A 21,452-nucleotide genomic window follows, 5' to 3' on the forward strand; every position below is an offset into this window, starting at 1 on the left:
TACTATCAATGAATGCAGTGAAACTGTTCATTTTGGAAGATTGTGTGTAATGGTAATTATTAGTAATTATTCATGCTAGTACTCCCCAGTGGGACTCTACCACTTAAATTCTATTTTGCAACAAGTAATGAAGTCTCAGCTATCTTAGACTTTGAAATAGTTTTCTGCTTCTTTAGAGAAGGAGCCAAATCTTTAAACTATACAGATTAATCAATGGATAATTACCTAGGTACTATAAGGGAAAGCTGATACACTTGTTTATAAGAAATCTACTTTTAGATTTGTTAAAACACACACATACACACACTTGCTGATATAGGAAATAGACTGTTAGTAGTAAGTAGGTTAATTTCATCTGGTCAATTTACTGATCAGGAAAGTAAAGAGGAAGTTGTGGAAAGAGGAATACTTGGTTATTTTAAGAATGTTTGAGGCTTAATGATTATAGATTCTTAACTGGATGGACCCTTGAGAGCCTACTTTGACTAAATATATACTTAAACCATCTCAGAAAAAGGCACTAGAAATCTCCAGAAAATTTCCAGAGATTACACAACTCCGTCATTCCAGTAAAACCTACTCCTGATTATTGGTATTAAATAACATTTAAGATGTCCATGATAGAGGGACAAGGCCTAGTTGTCTTCGAGCCATTTTCCAAAGAAGGCAAATCAATAGGGACCTGAATGTCTCCAGCTTTCCCAGCCCAGAAAACCCAATGCTTGTTTCACTATTGGCTCCAAAAAATTGGGTCCCAGAGAATCACCATTTATGACAGATTATTTGTGCCTGTTTCATTTTTAGTCTTATGATAAGGATGAATCAAAATAATCTCATGAAAGCTTTAGTTATAGTCACCTGTCATAATGGAGTGACAATGCATAGCAACATTTAAATGCCCACTATATTAGTTAAATATCAAAAGGCTGAAATCCTGATTTTGCTTAAATTGAATTCTATCACATTCCTTTTTTATCTTGCCCTTTACTCTTCTTGGATAAACAAGAAGAAAAATCAGGAATAGTTTTACTGGCACCATAAACTGACAAACTCCTAGGCACTGTTCCAACACTAGAGTTGCAGGGATGAAAGACAAACTCATTGGTCTCAAGGAGCCCAAGAAGCTCAAAGTCTAATTCTGGGGAGAGATAAAGTAAACAGGCAATTCAGACCCGCATAACGAGCATCATGATAGAGGTAAATCTGGTGCCACTGGAACAGAGAGCAAGTGCACCTGCACATTCTACTATAGGGTGCCAAGGAAAGCTTCATAGAGGAGGAAGTGCCAGAGCTGAGTCTTGAAGAAGGAATTACAGTTAGCCAGGAAGAAAAGCTAGGAAATGATGTCATCATCTCAAGGAGATACAAATACAAAGGCCAGAGACAGAGAGTGCGAGCTGTTTGATGATAAGAGATGAAGAATAAGGAGGAGGAAGGGGAACATCACACACTGGGGCCTATTGTGGGCAGGGGGGAGAGGGGAGGGATGGCACTGGGAGTTATGTCTGATGTAAATGACGAGTTGATGGGTGCTGACGAGTTGATGGGCGCAGCACACCAACATGGCACAAGTATACATATGTAACAAACCTACACGTTGTGCACATGTACCCTAGAACTTAAAGTATAATTAAAAAAAAAAGAAAAAAAAGAAAAATAAGGAGGAAGATGAGGATGGGAAATGAATTACATCAGATCTGAGGCTACGGTGAGACAATGGGGTGCCACTGAGGGGAATTCGCCTAGGGCGAGACATGGTCATTAGATTTAATTTTAGAATGATTTTTTTCCTTGCTAGTTATACAGGACATAGTTTGGAAGGAGGAGGGGACTGAACATAATTCCACATGTGAGGAACAATGTTTTTTCCTTCTTTCTTTTGCTTTTTCTCTTACTCTCTCTCTGCTAGTTTCATAAAGGGCTTAAGGTGGTAAGGGCTAAGGCAGTAGCAGAAATGGAGAGGAGCTGGTATAATCAAGAGATATTTTGTCTTCAAAAAGGAAAGCAGTGATTTAAGAGGGCCAAATGCATAGGGTTGCAAACTTTACTAAGAATGTGTGAAACTCCGCTTGACAGAAGGTCATATAAATAAGACCTGTTAGTATTTAGCTGAATATAAACTCAATGTAAGCCCATAGAGCAATATGGGTATAAAATAGTAACCTTAAGTTCCTTTAATAAAAATTTAGAGCCTGGATCAAAGGGAACAATAATACTGCCATTCTCTGTGCTGATCAGATAACTGTTCCAGCCGGGATATGAACTCTAAACAAATCTTCCAGAGTTAGGAATGTTATGAAGAAAGGTAAGGAGGTGGAAAATGTAAAAGGAGGTGGTAAGCATAATAATCTGATTGGAGAGTGGGTAGAAAAATATTAGAAAATAACATAGGGAAAGCAGGTTCAAATTAGACTATAGAGGCCTCATGTACCTGTTTTATGAGATTGGATTTTATTTTAGTAGGAAAAGGGGAACCATGAAGATTACTGAGTAGCATCATGACTTTAACAGAGATCTACATTAGTTAATATTGGTCTGGAGGCAAGTAAAATGCACATATAGGAAAGAGAAATGGTGACTAAGAGACCACTTACAATATCTTTGCCATGGTTTGATAAGAGCCTGGATCTAACTCTATAAGCGAGAACCTTGTTTAGTGAGTGTTTAACAAAGTAGTTCAGGTATTCATCTTTTTTATCAACAAACCTCCCAAGGTACCATTCTCCTTAAAAGAATGAGGCTCACTAATGAATTTTTCTTTATTAAAATCTCCCAATATGTCACTAATTAAGAATATGTATTGATTTGCATAACAGCTGAGATAAAATCTGCACTTTGCAAATTACTTAGAAAATGTTTTTGAGACAGTTCACAGTATAAGCAAGATCAATATTTAATATATTTAAGATATATTTTAGAAGCCATATTTACATGCAAAATGTTGACATCCTAATTAAAGTATTTTCTTATTTATTCGTCATAAAATGAGCAACACATCACACATTCAATCATCTGTTTATTCCACAATACTCACTATGTGCCAGGCACTGTCCTAGGTGCTGGGGATGTAGTAGTGAAGTAAGACCACAATCTATGCAGCTTATATTCTATTGAAGGAGACAGAATACATATGATAAATAGATAATACGTGTAGGAATTAGACCGGACACAATGTTTACATAGGAGGGTTTTTTTTTTTAAATTTTAAATGGCTTGAGCTTTGATTTATTGTATTTTTCACATATAAAAATCTGCTGCTTAAGTTTATAGCCTGTTTTGGATGCTGAAATACTGTCATTTTGGGTAAATATTCTATGTACCAATCAAAATGGGTTTACATTCTCTGCGAAATGTTAACTGCAGTTAATACAATAATTATCTTAATGTATTAATTACATTAGTCATGTGCTATTTTTACTTTTTGTAACTTGCTCTAAAATTTGCTAAAGTTAAATTAAAATCTTCCACTACAAATAATGTTACCCTTTTCTTAAAGATTTTAAGAATTGTTGCCCCCCTGATTTTTCTTGTCTTATTTGACACATTACGTTTTATTAGTATTATGTTTTTATGTTTATTCTGAATTTGTATTTTTTCTTGCTGTGGAAATAGCTCTGAAATAATTCCATTGTTTTCAGCCTTCATTTCTGGCTACATATTAATCTACTTTTGTGTTGTTTAAATGCCTCACCATCCTCATGTGTCTTCTTTCATGACTTAGTTATTTATAGATCATATATTATTTCTACTTCAATCATTTTTCACTCATCAACTTGTCTCTTTGTATATCTACCTCTCTTTTTCTGTTTCTCTTAAATTGCCCTATTACATTTTCTTTTTCCCCCTATTCGTTGCCTTCCATTAATCATATATGTCTATGTGAATATCTATTTTGTGCTCCAAGGCCTTAAAATTAATTTTCCCCCTGGGAACTGTCTTTGTATCATTAAACATATCAATATCCTCTTTCTCTTATATCTTGAAAACTAAGCTGAATTTCTTTTCCCATGATGATCTCATCATATTTGATATTTTTCCCCTGAGGAATAAGGGATTTGCTCATGTTGCATAAAGCTCTATCAATTTTTTTTTTTTCTGTGAGAACTTCTTTTGATTTTTTGCTTTTGCCTGATTAGGAATCTTTAAGAATATTATTACTAGTAACAGTCCCTCAAACTCCCTTCCTACCAGCATCACCTAATTCTTGTTAGGTGTACCGAGTTTACTTGTCAGAATTACTTGCTCCTATACATGGAATTTAAATATTTGCTTCTTGGTTACTTTTAATTTAGCTTTAGATCTACCAACTATTGCCATGTAGTAGAAAATCCAGCTCAGTAAAGTCCTTTTCATATGAGACAAAGGAATATTCTTAAACCTTCCCCTTTTCCTTTTTTTTTTTTTTTTTCTGGGAGAAGGAGAAACTTGAGATGGATGTTCAGTAATCCTATCTTTTCTTAATGTGATTCATGTCTATGATGAATCTTCTAATTAAAAACTCACATTCTCCAGAGTTCTGCACTTTTGCATTTGTCACAAGTTCACACTTATGTAGTCTTTTTTTTCTGCTGTTTTTCATTCAAGAGCCCCAAGCTATTCTCTCTTTGGATTGTCTTTTAGAACTCTTACAGTCAATTTTGATATTTCATAATGTCCACAGACCTCCATTTATCTGAATTATTTACTATATATAGTCTACATTTGCATTTTTCCATGTGTATATTTCTTAATTTTTCAGGGCTTTCCCCTAAACTCTCTGATTTCCTAAATTATTCTCATTGTCTATCTCTTCCTTTGGCTCCCCTCCCTCCAGTATTCTCACTGTTTCTGGCATGTGGGTTAATCTACAGTTAGCTCATTATTTCTTTAATACTCTTTCTCTTATTTTATTTTTTCTGAATTTTATGTTTTTCTCTCTCCCTCCTTCTCCCACTTTTCTTTATAGTGGTCTTTGTATAGTGTAAATATAAATACTCTGTCCTGTTAGTGGGAGATCTTGTCTTAAACAGCTCTTTGACCATCGTTAGTTAATTTACTGTTTGTAGCCCTTCCAGCTCCCTTCCCGCTGCCTTCTGAGATCCATCTGTTTACTTTCCTTTATTTTTTTATGTCTCTTTTACCATTTTTCCCTTTTCTTACGGCCCTAGGGAACCTTTCTGTACTTGATGGCGAATTGTTACTAGTTCAGCTTTCATTTTGTGGCTTGTTTTACCAAGTCGAGCCCTGTGGTATCTGCCTTCCTTTTATGATAACATGAGTTTGTCTATTTAAGCCGCAGAGCTTATCTGTGGTCCAGTTCTGTTTGATTTTCTTCTCCATATATGGGACAGATCTCCAAATTAAACATTAAATGTGGGTGATTTCTTGAGCTTACATGTAAAATGACTCCTTGACTGTCCTCTTACTATCCTAAAGTATAAGAATTTGGCAGTTTATTTATCTCATCTTTGACATTTTAGATTATTAGGTCCTCAAAGGCATGGATTTGGGCCTCCAGATTTGGAGAGCAGTATCTTCTACAGAATTGCTGTTCTCCCTTCCCCACTGCTCTGCTTTATAACACTGCAGGCTGTCAAGCTAAAAGAGGCTTCAGTGTTAGACTATCTAAGTACCTACCACACTGAGTCATCTTTGAGTCTTAGGCACAACACAGTGCTTGGCCAGGGTAACTGCTCAGTAATGTTTTGGGGTAAATGCAATTAAACACATGTCTTCTGCTCAAATCAGACATGTATCTCTTAGAGTGGTCTTCATCACTCTGCCAGAAGAATGGGGCTCACTAAGTCAGGAAACATTTGCATTTGTAATTTACAAATTGTTTGAAGGATTAAACTTTCAACACATTTTCTTCCTGAATAATGGAGAGTATAAAAAATTGAAGTTAGGGCCGGGCGCGGTGGCTCAAGCCTGTAATCCCAGCACTTTGGGAGGCCGAGGCGGGCGGATCACAAGGTCAGGAGATCGAGACCACAGTGAAACCCCGTCTCTACTAAAAATACAAAAAATTAGCCGGGCGCGGTGGCGGGCGCCTGTAGTCCCAGCTACTCAGGAGGCTGAGGCAGGAGAATGGCGGGAACCCGGGAGGCGGAGCTTGCAGTGAGCCGAGATCGCGCCACTGCACTCCAGCCTGGGCAACAGCGTGAGACTCCGTCTCAAAAAAAAAAAAAAAAAAAAAAAAAAAAAAAAAAAAAAAAAAAAAAAATTGAAGTTAGTTAAATGGGGAACCTCTCTGATGAGAAGGAGTTTAATAGTGTTTGGAAATTGCTAAATTTCCATCCTCAGAACAGAAGGCCCTGCACACTATAATCCCTGATTATGTCATCTTTTAAAATTGCATACGAGGCTCATCTTTTAAAAATGATTTCTATCAGTTAATGGTCACCAGCAATTTAGTAATATATTAAACATATATGTACACATATCTGAATCATTTGGGTCTATGTTTTATCAATATCTGCAAAATTCAGTTACTTATAGGTGAAACTGTACAGTGGAAGGAGAGTTCCTACCTTTCTTGAAGTTTTCACCAAGAAGAGAACAATACTAATCTATGTGGTGGGGTCATCACTTCATACATGTTTTGTGCTGTGTTACTCTTGGTGTGTATGAGGGACTTGCTACATCAAGAAGTCACACGCAGAGACATGGCAATCTCTTTTTCTTGCTTCCATGTGTTGTAACTGGCAAGCTGGCACTTTTTTCTGTCTGTGTTTTCTTCTCTGATATGTTACCTAACAGTTTGACTTGTTCCATACACCTACATCATTGTCCTTAACTTTTGCTTTTTGGTATGAACCTTGACTCTTCTATACAATTATGATCTCTGCCTAGCCCTTGAACTGTTCCTGGTCACATGGTGTAACATCACAACTCAATTCATTCTGGCTCTTTGGATCTGGCCCCAGGGCTAGCCAAGGTGTTGATGTCCCTTCAAGTATTGCCTTGGCATAGCCCTGGCAGTAAGACATTATGCAGTATTTACCAGTCAAACATCTATCCTAAGGGTTGTAGGGTATGCAGATTGAAGTGGTCTTGAGAGATAAATCTGAAAATCAGAGTAGAGCTTCAGTATTGCTCTGCATAGTTTCATGCTTTTTGGCAGATTCCCAGATTTTACAGTAGATGCATATAAAGTGAAAAAGTCAACAAAGAATACAGTTCTTTCTTAGGCACATAAAAGCTTGGAAGCTCTCCTAATTAGGAAACGTTCCACAGTTTAAAATCTGCTGAATCCTAGATTAAGTAAATTTGACCTGTATTCACCAAAATAGAGTCTTGAGAGAATACACATTTTCCAGAGTCCCTTATGTGAGCACCCCCGCCCCCGCCCCCTGGTGACTTAGGGAAAATTTTAGACTCATCTCTTGTCATGACTTAAGTGGCCCGGAGGCAGAGGCAATTTTCAAAGGTTTTCAGCCAAATGATTCCACTCACAAGGGTTCCTATTGAAAACATCTGAACATACAGACCTTAAGTGTTGATCCCTGAGATTCATGAACCAAAACATGTCTTCTCTAGAAGTATCAACACCTTAGTAGGTCTAGCAGAGAAAGTTAACCTAGGAGTAATAGTTGGATATACTGGATCAGCCATAAGCAATGTGTTCTTCTCGGGCTTCCAGGGAGCTAGTGTTTAGCAGCCTCCAACCCCTGGCTTCCATGTTTAATGCAACTGCATTTCTTTTAAGTACATGTTGAAACATGTGGGTTAACCAGTTTGTCTTGGTAGAGGTCCTTAGGACAAGAATACTTATACAAATTTAAGAATAATTAAGAAAATTACTGTATGCAAATGTGATTTACATAGCTTCAGGCTGAAAGAACATAAATTTAAAAGTAATAGGATCCCAATTAAGGAAGGCTTATACTAATTCTGAAAGAGCCTGGAATATGGACTTAGATAAACTGGTTTAAATCTTCCCCTACAAAGTACTAGCTGAATGACCTTAGGCATACTACTTAACTTTTTGATATAGGTATCCTTTTAGTTAAGGAAATTAAAGTTTATGGCATTTAAATAACTTTAACATGGTCACAATGCCACTAAGTTATAGTGACAGTGGACAGAATATCCAAAATTAGAATTATAGCATTCAGCCTCAGGTTCTTCTGGAACTCTGCTAATGTTCAGGAATAAATTGTGATGATTATTAATTTATACATTGGGTTTTTTGAATGGACATTTGTTTGAATCATTTTTTTGAAGATTTTCTAATTCTTCACAATGCCTGGCACATAACAGGTTCTTAACAATATATGCAGAATCAATAATTAAAACATTTATTATTAATAAAAGGCCAGTGAGTATTGATATTGCTTGACTGTGTAAGCATAAAGATAAACACAGTTTGGAGGGAAAAGAGTGTCTAGTGTGTTGAATCATAATTCAGGGTCAACTGAGGAGGGAGGCCTAGAAATGCCAGCACCAGCAGAGTATAATCACTGGTATAAAGGGTGTTATCCCAGTGAAGAGTAATAACCAAACAGCCAGGTCAAGGAAAATGGATAAAACTGTGAATAATTAGATGAGTATGTCTTCTCCTGGTGGAAGAACAGAAGGGGGTTGCTAGCTTCCTGACAGCACGGCCTCCTGCCTTCTATTCCTTGTGTCTCCAGACAAGGGTTTGACCTCATATTAGTTAACTTCAGCAAATATATGTGAAGAAAGGAATGAATTAATCACTGCCTACTTGATTCGGTTCTCACGGGATACAGAACAGAACTGCAGAAGCTGTTCAAAGAAGAAAGGGAGGATTCTACATCCCAATTAGAAGCTAGAATAAACTATCAGAACTATGACTAATTAGTCAAAGAGTCAGGGACTTCTTAGGCCAAGAGGAACAAGGGGTCTGTCAGTGTCCAGACTCTTGGAATTCTTAAAGAAAAGATAAGTGCTCGTGACCAGATTATGACCAACCCATGGAGCTTTCTCTGCAGGAACAATGAATTTATTAGCACTTAGGGCCTTTAGGCAAGCATGGGCAAATCGTAATCCTGGGAACAGCAGATAAATTCTCAAAACTCCTATTCACTTTCCCCAGAGTCCGATGTTCGGAATGCAGCAAGGGAGTAAATGTGGGCAAGGCTGAAACCAATTTTGAGAAATAAAAACAATGCTTATATCCTAAGGTTTTAAAAAAAATTACTTGCAAGGCTTTTATACTATATTACTTTATTTGGTTAATTCGTTACAGGATTATGATTTTTATAAACATGTCAGGGCGAATGTTCTGCCATTCAGCTGACATCGCTCTGCATACAAAATGCAAATGCCTTAGCTTGGCATACAAGCTCTGTGTGGTATATTATAAAGTTCACTACTTTTCCAGAATCATCTTGAATCCTTTTCATATGCAAATAATGCTCCAGCCATACTAAATTTATCTTTCAGGTTTTGGTGAATTTGCATATGTAATTTCCTTTGTCTGTGAATTTGTTCCAAACCTACAGGATCCAATTCCAGTGTTTTTCCCTCATCACCAAATCTCTGAGAAGAGTTAATTATTTCCTCTGTATTTCCAAATATATCTCTATTCTTATAAATCACACATCGCATTGTTTTATAACCATTTACTTACATTTCGACCTCATTCACTAGACTGTCAGCTCCTAAACATCAGAATTCAAGTCTTCATTTTGTCTACCCCACCGTAGTTCAACACGTTGTCATTGGCTGGGCAAAAACATCCATTCATATGTGTTCATAAAGGTATTCTCAAAAATAATATTCCACCAATAATTGCTCCAAATAACTAACATTTAAAAAACAACTTGTAGCCAGGCGTGGTGGTTCATGCCTCTCCCAGCACTTTGGGAGACCAGGGCGGGGTGGATCACGAGGTCAGGAGATCGAGACCATCCTGGCTAACATGGTGAAACCCTATCTCTATTAAAAATACAAAAAATTAGCCGGGCCTGGTGGCAGGCACCTGTAGTCCCAGCTACTCGGGAGGCTGAGGCAGGAGAACGGTGTGAACCAGGGAGATGGAGCTTGCAGTGAGCTGAGATTGCATGCCACTGCACTCCAGCCTGGGCAACAGAGCAAGACTCCGTCTCAAAAAAAAAAAAAAAAAAAAAAACTTGTAAATATATTGTTGAAGATTGTTGAAGATCATGCTATGAACTTGGTCCCTGAATGTTTTGTCTGCATTTAGTTATGATGGACATTTGCTCTGGCATGTGGAGACCTAGGAAGAATAAAATCTCTAATACCTGTAATTACGTGTATGTAGTCTGCCATGAGAAACGACTTTTCTAATCTAAAAGCCTAGCTGAAAATGCCATGTTTTTGGTGATTTCATTAACATTTCAAGATGTTAACAGTTCTGTCAGCCCAAACTGAAAGTGACTGTGTGAGAAATGAAAACTTGCATAACTCTGACATCCGCTATTCATGGCTCATTATCCTCCCAACTTTTATTATGCAGTGAAGAAGTGGGGTCAGCCTTACAAAATTTAAGAACAATTAAGAAAATTACTGTATGCAGATGTGAATTATGGACTGAGAATAACTAACTTTCTAAAAGACTGTATTAAACAAAATAAATAAGGATGATGGAAAATCAACAGATGTTTTATGACTTAAGGCAGCTTTTCAGTTATTCATTATAAAGTCTCCTTCTTGGGTTTTGCTCATTTTCGTTGACTTGTTCCTGAACACTTTTCAAACTTTCTCTTTGCTTGTATCCCTCAGGAGTTTAAAAAGTCTCAGGCATACTTCCTGAAGTTCTTTGGGTTCATTTCTCAAACACATTCATCTTGATGAAAATATTGTCACTGACCCGTTGTAAATTACTGCTGGGCTTCAAACCTCACAATCTTCTTTTATAGCTTCGAAGTTTGTGGAATAAATAGCCACGAGGGCAGAGGTTATATAGTAACCTAACCTAATATCACACCATAAGGAGAGAGAGAGAAAGAGAGAGAGAGAGAAAGTGAGAAAGAGAGAGAGAGAGAGGAGAGAGAGTGAGAGTGAGCAAGTGAGAGAGAAAGAAAACCAAACAGAAATCATCCAGTAAGTATTTATGTACATTAAAAAAGTACTTAATTTAGACAATATCTACCAACTACCCATTTTCTTCTACAGCAACAGATGATGTAGGATGTAAATATAACAGAAAGTTACTTTTCTTTCTTTCTATGTCAATCCCCTCCCCTTCCTTTTTCTTTTTTTTTGATAGAGTCTTGCCAGGCTGGAGTGCAGTGACGTGATCTCGGCTCACTGCAACCTCTGCCTCCCAGGTTGAAGCAATTCTCCTACTGACACTACAGCCACGCGCCAGCATGCCCAGCTAATATATATATATATATATATATTTGTATTTTTAGTAGAGACGGGGTTTCACCATGTTGGCCAGGATGGTCTCATCTCTTGACCTCATGATCTGCCCACCTCAGCCTCCCAAAGTGCTGGGATTACAGGCGTGAGCCACCGCGCCCGGCCTCTATGTCAATTTCAATAAATATCTATTAAGTGCCTACTATATGCTAGGCATTGGATAAGGCTGAATAACAGCGTCTCCACTTAACAGAACTTATATTCTAGCTCAGAAGTCAGATACACAGACAAATAATGATGATAGAATGTGCCAAGTGCCATTATATAGTTTTATATACAAAATGCCATGGGATCCTTGTGGAAGGAAGAACGTAATTTTAATATAAATTAAATCTTGAGGAGCCAGAAAGATCAGTTTGATCTGGTAAAATGAGACCCTAAGGTATATACAACTTAAGTCAACAAATATTCTTCTCTGTAGTTTCTAAATGTTTTTAGGATTCAAAAGAATCATTTTTCTTGCATTCTCCTTTTTACATGAGACAGAAAGATGCTAAGCAACTCAATGTAGTTTTCATAAGTGGTTTGTCCTGGCTGCTGTTTATGACTGTCCTTCCAAAACAATGACTATTTGAAATTATAAATCAAAGCTTTGCTTGTATGTTTGTTGTAAAGGAGAATGTTTCTTGTCTTAGATACAATTCTGAACCTTAATTGTGTGCTAGCATACAAACAGTAGATTAAATCTGGAGAGTGGCTATAAAATAAAACATGCATGTATTTTAATCTTGTGGAAATTAAAATATAATGTTGGAAAAGTGGAAAGTTCCCATGATGATAGAACATCCAATTTTTTTATTAATAGATTTGTAGTAAATATATTTGAATAATTTTATTTTATTAACAACATTCTTTAAGGAGTTTACAGGTTCTGTTCAGTCTTTCACTTTTCCCTTACATATGGCATTTGACATATTGCCTTGTACATAGTAGGTGCTCAATTTATACATATATATAATTAAATGTACAATTATTCGTACCCCTTGACCTTTTACCATGTCTTTTTTAAAGGTAAGATGCTATGAAGTTGCCTTATAGTCCCCAACATAGTCAGATGCCACTGTTCCAGGATGGCCTAAAAACAGGGCCTAGTCTACAGGGAAAACTTCATCTTTGAAGAAATAATAATCTTCTGATTTGGCCTCTCTGACCATAGGTGATCCTTTTTCAGAAGAAAGTCTAAGCCCTAATGAAATATTCTTTAAGGATATTCCCCTTTTCCCAGGGATCACCAAAACCATTTCCATATGATGTGTTATTCTCTAATTTAAATGGACATTTTCATTCTAGTTTCTGAATCATATGAGGAACTGGCGCAGAAAGGTATTTAATTTAAAAATAAACAAATATAATTATGAATGTATAAACAAATAAATAATATTATACAAATGTATATATATAATACTCTCATGGAACTCTTAGTTCTGCTAATGTATCCTGTTTGTCTACTACCTATCTATTATCTATTATCTCTATCTATCTATCAATCATCAATCACAATGATTCTATGGGTAATAGGATCTACTGTTATATCCATTTTACATAAGTGAACATAGAACACAGGAAATTAAGGCTCAGAGAAGTTAAGTAACTTGTTGAAGTCACTCAAGCAGTAAGTGGCAGAGCTAAACTTCAAGTTCAGAGAATCTGAACTTGAGTTCAAGAGTGTTTGCCTTTACTACTCTACACTGCCTTAAGCATCAAGGCCAGGGAGGAGAGGGAAAAGTCCATTTCTTGCTTGACTAATTTTTTTTTGTATAGATTTAGAGAAATTTGATTAATTTTATTGATATGGAAAAGAGTGGGCAGGAAAAGAAACATCTATTTTGCATCTACTATAAGCTAAGCATGGTATTAGGTACTTTTCATATATAAATTTCATGGTATCTTTATTATACTATACCAAGCTCTTCATTATTCTATTTTGCTACTTAGAAAACTGAGGCTTGGAACTTTTAAATAACTTTCCAAGAACACAGCAGCTAGTAAGACGCTACACCAAAGTTTTAAAGCAGAATTGAGCACTCCCACTGTACCATGTACTTACAAGGTTGTAGATCAAATTACAGATAGCATATCATGAAATGCCAGCCTATATAACCAGAAATCCTCTAAGAAATATTATTAAAGTTTAAAGCTACTCAGAGTCAAGATTTCTGCAAAGGGGTCAGATAGGGGAATTTTACTCTCTGTCACAGCCCTATGAATAGGGATATAACCGAGACTTTGCATCCTACCTTGATAAATATTGTCCTGAAGTAAGATTTGTAGTTTCCACCTCCATGCAGTTCATCGTGCTGGGAATGAGAGCAAGTTCTGGCTGGATCATGGTGGCTGTGGCTACAGCTCTTGCGACCAGCTCCATAGCATCTTGTACGTAGTACTCAAAGACAGATTGTGTTGTTTTTCCATGAGCAATGAGCCCTAAGGGCAGACCCTCTGTCCTCAGTTCCTCCACATTCTGGGAATCTCCCAGCACCCAACGAAGTTCGGGGGGCATGACCCCAAACTGGGTTGTAATTTCGAAAATCCGCCGGATACTTTCCATGTCACAGCCAAACATCACCACTGTGGGTGTGCTGTTCTTAATACTCTCAAGCTGGATCTGGAGGAAGCTCAAGAGGTCCTGGGTGGAGGGGAGGTTAGCAGTGATGTTGATGATAGAACCAAGGTGGAACTTGGAATTATTCTGGGTAAGGAGGAGGAAGTCGGTGATGTTCCAGTCTTCCTGGCACAGCAACAAACTAAAATTGTACCAGTTGTTCATGGTCAGGATTGAGACAGTGACATCAGCATCAGAACTTAATGAATTTTCTAAACTCAGTTGTAGGTGAAGGGGATTCTGTATTTAAAGATATGAAAAAGAAGAATTAGAAAGCATTGACCAAAGACTTTAACATAGGGTACTTTTGCTTTCTTATGAGGCTTAATCCTTTAATTTCACTGTGATATTCACATACTTCTGGGATAAAATTCCCATACTTTGGAAAACTATGATTCCTGCCTAATGGAACAATTAATTCCTTACAACTGTTTTCCTAATAATTTTTGCTAAGAGTACCAGAGGGCAGATGGTTCTTGGTGTAAATATCAGAAGTAACACAATCATACATTTGGTTTAGGATTTTTGTCAAGTGTGTCTACTGCCTTATAGGCAGTCTCCTTTATGGCTTCCCATTTCTTGGTATTGCTATTAAGATCTCATTTGTTAAACTTTCATCTCATACGCAGTAATGAGAATAAATTACTTTTGCTTCCTTTTAAAATTAATGATAGAGAAATCTTAGCAGAGTGCAGGTGTTTTTATAAGGGTGATGTGAAAGATGGATGCGTCATAGTTTCCTAAACTTCCAGCCCCTTGAGGAAGACACTTCTAATAAGTACAGAATAATTTTCAATACATACATCAAGACTAAGTGTGTAGTGCAATGTTAAAGGCTTGATTACTTTTTGGTATCTTCTGAACATGGATTCGTGCAGTGAAGAGTGAAATCTGTGCCGTTAAACACACTTATGTAACTTCTATCACAATTTTCCTACTTTTGGAATTCACAAACTTCATGAAAGAAGAGAATCTTATTTGAAAAGTCACAAATTATTAATCATATAATTGAAGTGGAAATAAGTCTTCCAATGAATACATTTGTTAATTGTTGTTCTCAAGAGCAAGCATCTGACATCCAGACAATGTGTAGCACAATGTCTTATATACGTTAGGGGCACAATAAATATTGGTGGAGTTGAACTAACTATGTTTCTTTTGGGAACTATTGGATTGTTTTTAAGAGCTTGCTAAACATTCAATAATATGCATTGAGAAATGAGGAAGGCTTTCTCAGTAAAATCTCAAGTCCTTGTATGAAACAAAGAAGTGTGGCCTGTCCCTACCTTCCAAAAAATGTGTAACAGGAAATAGAATTTATGCTGTACTTTCAACTCTGAAAGATTTAGAGGACTTTGATATGTGTAGAATAAAAAATGAGGATTCCACAGAGGTTTACAGGAGGAAAACGATGACCATAGGTACTCATGATGGTAGGTAGGATGGAGTCTTAAGATTTATTCTTAAAATTTGTTCTGAGAATTTGTCTTTTGTCTTTCCAAATTAAGCTTCTGAGCAAAGCTTGTTATGATAAAAACAGAGAGTTGGAAAAATCGTCATTGGGAAGCATTCAACAGGGATGGGGAATTAGAAGCCCCTCAGGATCTTGATTACATGCTAAGGGTTCTACTGCTGTTCATGGCAGGGAGGGTAATGAAAAATTGTCTTTTTAAAATTAAAAAGGATTGGCCAGGCGCAGTGGCTTGTGCCTGTACTCCTAGCACTTTGGGAGGCCGAGGCAGGATCACTTGAGGTCAGGAGTTCGAGACCAGCCTGGCTGGTATGGTGAAACCCTGTCTCTACTAAAAATACAAAAATTAGCTGTAAATTGCTTGAACCTGGGAGATGGAGGTTGCACTGAGCCAAAACTGCACCACTGTACTCCAGCCGGGGCAACAGAGTGAGACTCTGTCTCAAAAATAGAATAGAATAACATTAAATTAAAAAGGATTTAGTGACAAGATCAGATGTGAGAGGCAAAAGAGAGAAAGGTCTGAAAAACCAGGAGACAGGATCCGATAGGTAGCTCCGGGTGTCCAGGCTTGAGCTGCCAGCAGGATCTTGAGGTGAGAGAAATGGAAGCTTCATTTCCTTACTCCTCATTTTGATTCATATAAATTGTTCCCATGTTTTCTTTTGCCCTCCTCTTTTAGCTTTCTTCCTTTCCGTCTTCCTTTTTTATTTCCTCATCTGTCTTAATCCTCTTCTAGAAGCAAAAAGCAATGGCAGGCAAGCTCTATATTTAGCTAGCAGGAACAAATTATTCCCAACTGTTTTCTTGGCTTCAGCTCCCTATTCTGTGGCCAGTTTTCTTCCTAAAATACAAATATGACCATATCATTCTCCTGCACCATAAACTCCGAATCACTCATAGGACAGATTTAAAAATCAATAGCATAGTTTAAGAGGCAGAGATGAAATTGTTGCTTTCTTATTAAATAGGAAGTTGAATTAGCTAATCATATTGAGCATTTAGTATTAGACAGAGAAGCAAATCCAGTTGGCATGAGAAAGGGAGACATGTGAGTGAACCGAAGACCCCCACAATGGATAATGATTAATTCATATAATCACACTCACCCCTGCAAACAACTCTACTGAGAAATTCCAGATGTTGAAGTTAATCCTTACACAAACTTGAGACATATTTCTTCAGAAAAGTATTAAATACTAGTTTAGAAGCATCTAATGATATATTTTTTATTTAGCAGCCTCAGATGCAGTGTTTTCCAATTTCTCTCCATATAAGGACAAAGGCACACACATATGCACATGCATGCACGTGCGTGCACATACACACACAAGAGTATGAAAACTTAAAACCCAAAAATTCAAGCCCGATAGTACAATTTTTGTCAAAAATCCAGGACAAAAATTAAACAAGACCTATTGAGTCAAATTGAGAAGGAAAATCTGTGTCTTACATATGGTTTGTTGTTTGCAAAAGAGCAAACTTGTGGCCTGAAAGAAGATATAAAGATTTAAAAAGTAGTTTCCACATTGTTTGTCTCCTAAATCAGAGATCCAGAAACAGAATAACTCAAGAAGCAGGAAGCCTGTCTCTACCATGCAGATAGAGTGAAACTGCCTTGCATTCAATTTATATACATTAAAATAAACAGGTTTAGAAGAGAGAGGTGGGAGGGAGAAAATATGAATTTAAGTGTACCGATAATTCTCATTCCCTTAAATAAGTGTGCTATTTATTATATTATGGCATATTATTTATATTATCACATACTTTAATGTAGCTATAATATTATTCATGTTGTATACACAAAACCATATATGTCAAGCTAAGTAGGTAATTTGAAAGATTTTCAAATGCAATTTTTCTATACTTTGAATTGAATCTTCATTTCTAGTGGAGATGACACTCCACTCTACTCCATTGATTTTGGGGGTTTTGTTCCATTGTAATCTGCTTAGATGTTGTTTCAGAGCCTGAAATTTCTGAAAGCATACGGCAGGAAATATGGCTGGGGAATGTCCATGCTGCCATGCACTCATGGAATGAATCCCAAGTAAGTGCAGAGCTGCAGGGAGAGAGGAGTCACCAAGAAGTTGGTTCAGAGTATCAGAGAATCATTCAGTGGAGAAGATTGCTTAACCTGCTATGGATCAGACTGTAAAATATTAAAGTTCCATATACAGAAAATTCAGGCAAGAGTGGTAAAAAAATATTTGGAAAAAGAAAATGATAGGCCTTGCTTTGGAGGATATTAGAACACATTAGAAAATGTAATTTTTATAAAGCAATAATAATTAAAACAGGGAAGCACTAATAGGTAAATAAATGGAGCAAATGCTAATGTATAAGCCAATTAAATATATTAAATTACTATGTTATAAATTAACATCATAAAGATATAGGGAAGGAAATAGGAGATATAGGAGATCAGAATTTGAGAAAATAGATTAGTTAGAAAAATAACAATTAAATTTCTCATTACATCACATATTAAAAATATATTCCAGGCCATTAAACGGCTAAAGGTACATATCAAATCATTAAAAGGTACACCAAATAGGTAAATATGTATCAGAAATTACAATAATAAAAGGAAAACATTAAATTATCACAGCACACCTTACTTTTAGTTTTAAACACCTATCATAAAACATAAAGGAACATGAAAAACAAGAGAATATTAGTAATAAATTGGGTAGACAAGGAGTTAATGCTCGCCAAATGTATAAAACATTTACTAGTCAATAAGGAAACAGAATCCTTTACAGAACACTTATTCAATCAGGAGAAATAATTTTAAGCTCCTACTGTGAGCCATGACCTCTGCATGGCATTTCCTGTTGTCTCTATAGTGGATGAGAGATAGACAATGTGTAACTAACTAGATGAATAAACACTTCCTATAACTAGAAGTCATGAAAATTACTGTAAATGAAATAATAGGGTCTGGCAAAACTAGGAGATGGAGAAGAAACTAGGAAATATTAATTTAGTAATTATGATTGATAGAGGTTGGGAGAGATGAGTATTTGTACTATACAAGCATTCTCTAATTGGGACTTAAAAAAATGAGATGTATTTGAAAACAATTGATCTCTAAATAGGCAAATATATATAATGATTTATAAAAGTAAACACATTTAACTAAAAATGTAGTCTCATTGACCATCCATTCTTCTTTGACTTGGGTACTATCTTCCTAGTCTCAGATAAATGATTGGAGCCGCCACCTGCTTCTATATATCCTTTGTGATTCTGCATTGTCCTCTTCAGCAGGTTCCACGGTGTCCTTAAGTTCCAAGTTCTCCTTGCTGGTGGGGCCACTGTCTTCTTCAGCAGTTGGGCTTTTCTATTCTCTTATGAGAAGCAGTATAGTGGTTAGGACTTAGTAGTCAGGGTAACCTATGCTTAAGTTCTGTCTCCATGATTTATGCACGATGTGGCCTTCTGTAAGTCATTTAGCATCTCTGAGTCATACCTCCCTCATCTCTCAAATGAGGACAATGCTACTTCCTACCTTATGGATTCATTTTGAGAATTAAATGTAAGAATGTGAGAATGCATGGCAAGTGCCTGGCGCAGAGTGAGGGCCCATAAGTAGTAGCTGTTACAATTGACTTAGAGTTGAGTCACTGTTGGAAGTGACTGAGTGCAATACAATATTTTTCTTTGTTTTTGCTCCTTCTCTTTTCTCATGTCTATTTTCATACAATGGTCTCAGCAATAGATATCTTCTACAAACATAAATTACACCAACTTCTTAGCAGGCAAACAGAAGTGCTCTGTATCATGTTGGGAGGGGCTGTTTATTTGGGAGATACTATGTTCACAGTAGAGTCTTCCCCATGCCCCCAACTCCTCTTTCTCTGGTAACAAGCTCCAGTGCCACTCAGCGTGCAAGTTAAGGAATTCTTGGTGCCAACTCCCGGAGATCCCTCATCAATCTGTTCTCTCAGAAAGCACAGATTCTGCTATTTTGTGGGTTAGTAAGAGTTTCAAAAACAGGATTGCCTGCAGTAAAGACTTTGCCAGAGAGCTTTGAGATATTCCCTGACAGAATAAAAGAGGTGACGGGGCTGGGTTTAAGAGAAGAGAAAAGACGCAATTCTCTCAGCATTTTCCTGGGCAAGGGGAACCAAATGAGCTAGGTCAAAGCCCAGAAAGCTCAAGTGAGTATAATGTTTCCACTACTTTTACCAGAGATGAGATTTCCTTCCTTTCATCCATCTGCTGATTACTAAATACATTGGAGAGGCTCAGAACAGGCTTTCTACACAGCTATCACTTCTCCTCAGCCAAAGAGGCTGCGGGACGGTTTCTGTTTCTCATTATTGCACATCTCATTTGACCTATATTATACGGAAGACTTTTTCTTCTGAAAATTAAAGATGATTCCTTTAGAAGCCCAGGCTTTTAAGAAATTAACTGTTTTTATGGTTACATTAAGGACACAGACAAGCATAAGGTGTAGTCCCTGCCCAGAAATTGTAATTTAATAATAATTATACAAATGAAGAGCTAATACCTACTGATGTCCCCAGTGCATTATGCATATTATTTTATTGCATCCTCACAATGGCCACATGGGGTGACTGCAATGATCATCCTCCTTTAATAGATGACAAAATCAAGGTTTAGAAAAAGTGAGTAATTTTCCCAAGGTGGCACAGCTACAAAGAAATAGAGCTTGGGCTGGGTGTAGTGGCTCATGCCTTTAATTCCAGTGCTTTGGGAGGCTGAGGTGGCAGATCACTTGAGGTCATGAGTTCGAGACCAGCCTGGCTAACATGGTGAAACCCCGTCTCTGCCAAAAAAAAAAAAAAAAAAAAAAAAAAAAAAAATGCCCGAGTGGTCACGCATGCCTGTAATCCCAGCTGCTTGGGACACTGAGGAATGAGAGTCACTTGAGTCTGGAGGCAGAGGTTGCAGTGAGTCAAGATCGCGCCACTGCACTCCAGCCTGGATGACAAGAGTGAGACTCTGTCTAAAGAAAAAAAGAAAAAATAGAGCCTGGATTCAAACCCCCAATTTGTTGAACTCAAAAGCCTGTGCTTTTCACCATTATTCTATACTGTTCCCTCTACTTGATAAGAGGAACATATGAAGTAGATCCTTGACATTTGTAGATTTAATAATTTCCAATGATTTGCCAGTAAACCCAAAGGCCCACAGAATAAAGCCATTTTTAAGATGTCCGAGGCATGAGTTAGAATGACGTTCCCTGTGTGTCTGGGCCATGGGAGTCAGGGAGGGGCTCCAGCCTGCTGCCCAATGTGCACGTGGCTTCCCAACTGTTTTCTTCACTCATCCTCCCATGTGTAGCAATTCTTGTGAAATGATAAAACTTGTATTTATTCATGAACAGCACTTTAAAAAAGAATGATAGTTGCATAATTAATGACATCAGTTTTGTGTTTGGTAGAGTAAGCAAGTTTGGAAAAGCTCACCTAAAGTTTTCATTTCAATTCTACTGAATTTCATGGTCGAAACCATAATCTAGACTATGTTCAACCACCATGTATGAGGATGTCCACAAAGATCTTAGCACATATCCCTCAGGATTTTTGAGTGGCTGATATATTAAAGAATATATAACAGAGTGGTACAATATAATGAATGCTTCAGAAGGCAGGATTATTACTGCATGACAGTGATAATCTGCAATGCAGTTGACATAATATTGCTGGCAATGCTAGGTATGGTCTATTTCATTGCAGCAGTGTTGGAAAGGCTGAGAGGTTTGGTGATCTGAAACAGGGCTCACTTCTTAAAATAGAGTAGACACAATTAGAAGAAAGTACTGGCATGCACAACACTACTGTCTTCAAAGACAACCAGCTTATTTAATCATACAACAAATTATTTTAAAGTCTGTTACATACCAGGCCATGGGTAAAGAATTGCATGTCTTCAGGCAGAAGAAATAGCAGAAGCATGCATGTTACATTCTTTGAGCTAACCAATCCTTCTGAGCCCCAGAATGATTTACAGAAAGGAGTGTCAGGGCATAACAGGTTGGTGGGTGATAATCACTCAAGCTAC

General features: G+C 37.1%; 1 protein-coding gene across 2 annotated transcripts in view; it reads right to left on the reverse strand.

The window, feature by feature from the left end:
- LOC105480993 (glutamate ionotropic receptor NMDA type subunit 3A) overlaps positions 1–21,452 on the reverse strand; it is a 171,571-nt gene that overhangs the window by 100,875 nt on the left and 49,244 nt on the right. For both annotated transcript variants that reach the window (XM_011740233.3, XM_024792631.2), the window contains exon 2: positions 13,575–14,179. In XM_011740233.3, coding sequence (XP_011738535.2) covers positions 13,575–14,179 — 605 coding nt within the window. The remainder of the gene's footprint in view (positions 1–13,574; positions 14,180–21,452) is intronic.

This window comes from Macaca nemestrina, chromosome 14, assembly GCF_043159975.1.
Source record: "Macaca nemestrina isolate mMacNem1 chromosome 14, mMacNem.hap1, whole genome shotgun sequence".
Taxonomy (NCBI): Eukaryota; Metazoa; Chordata; class Mammalia; order Primates; family Cercopithecidae; genus Macaca; species Macaca nemestrina.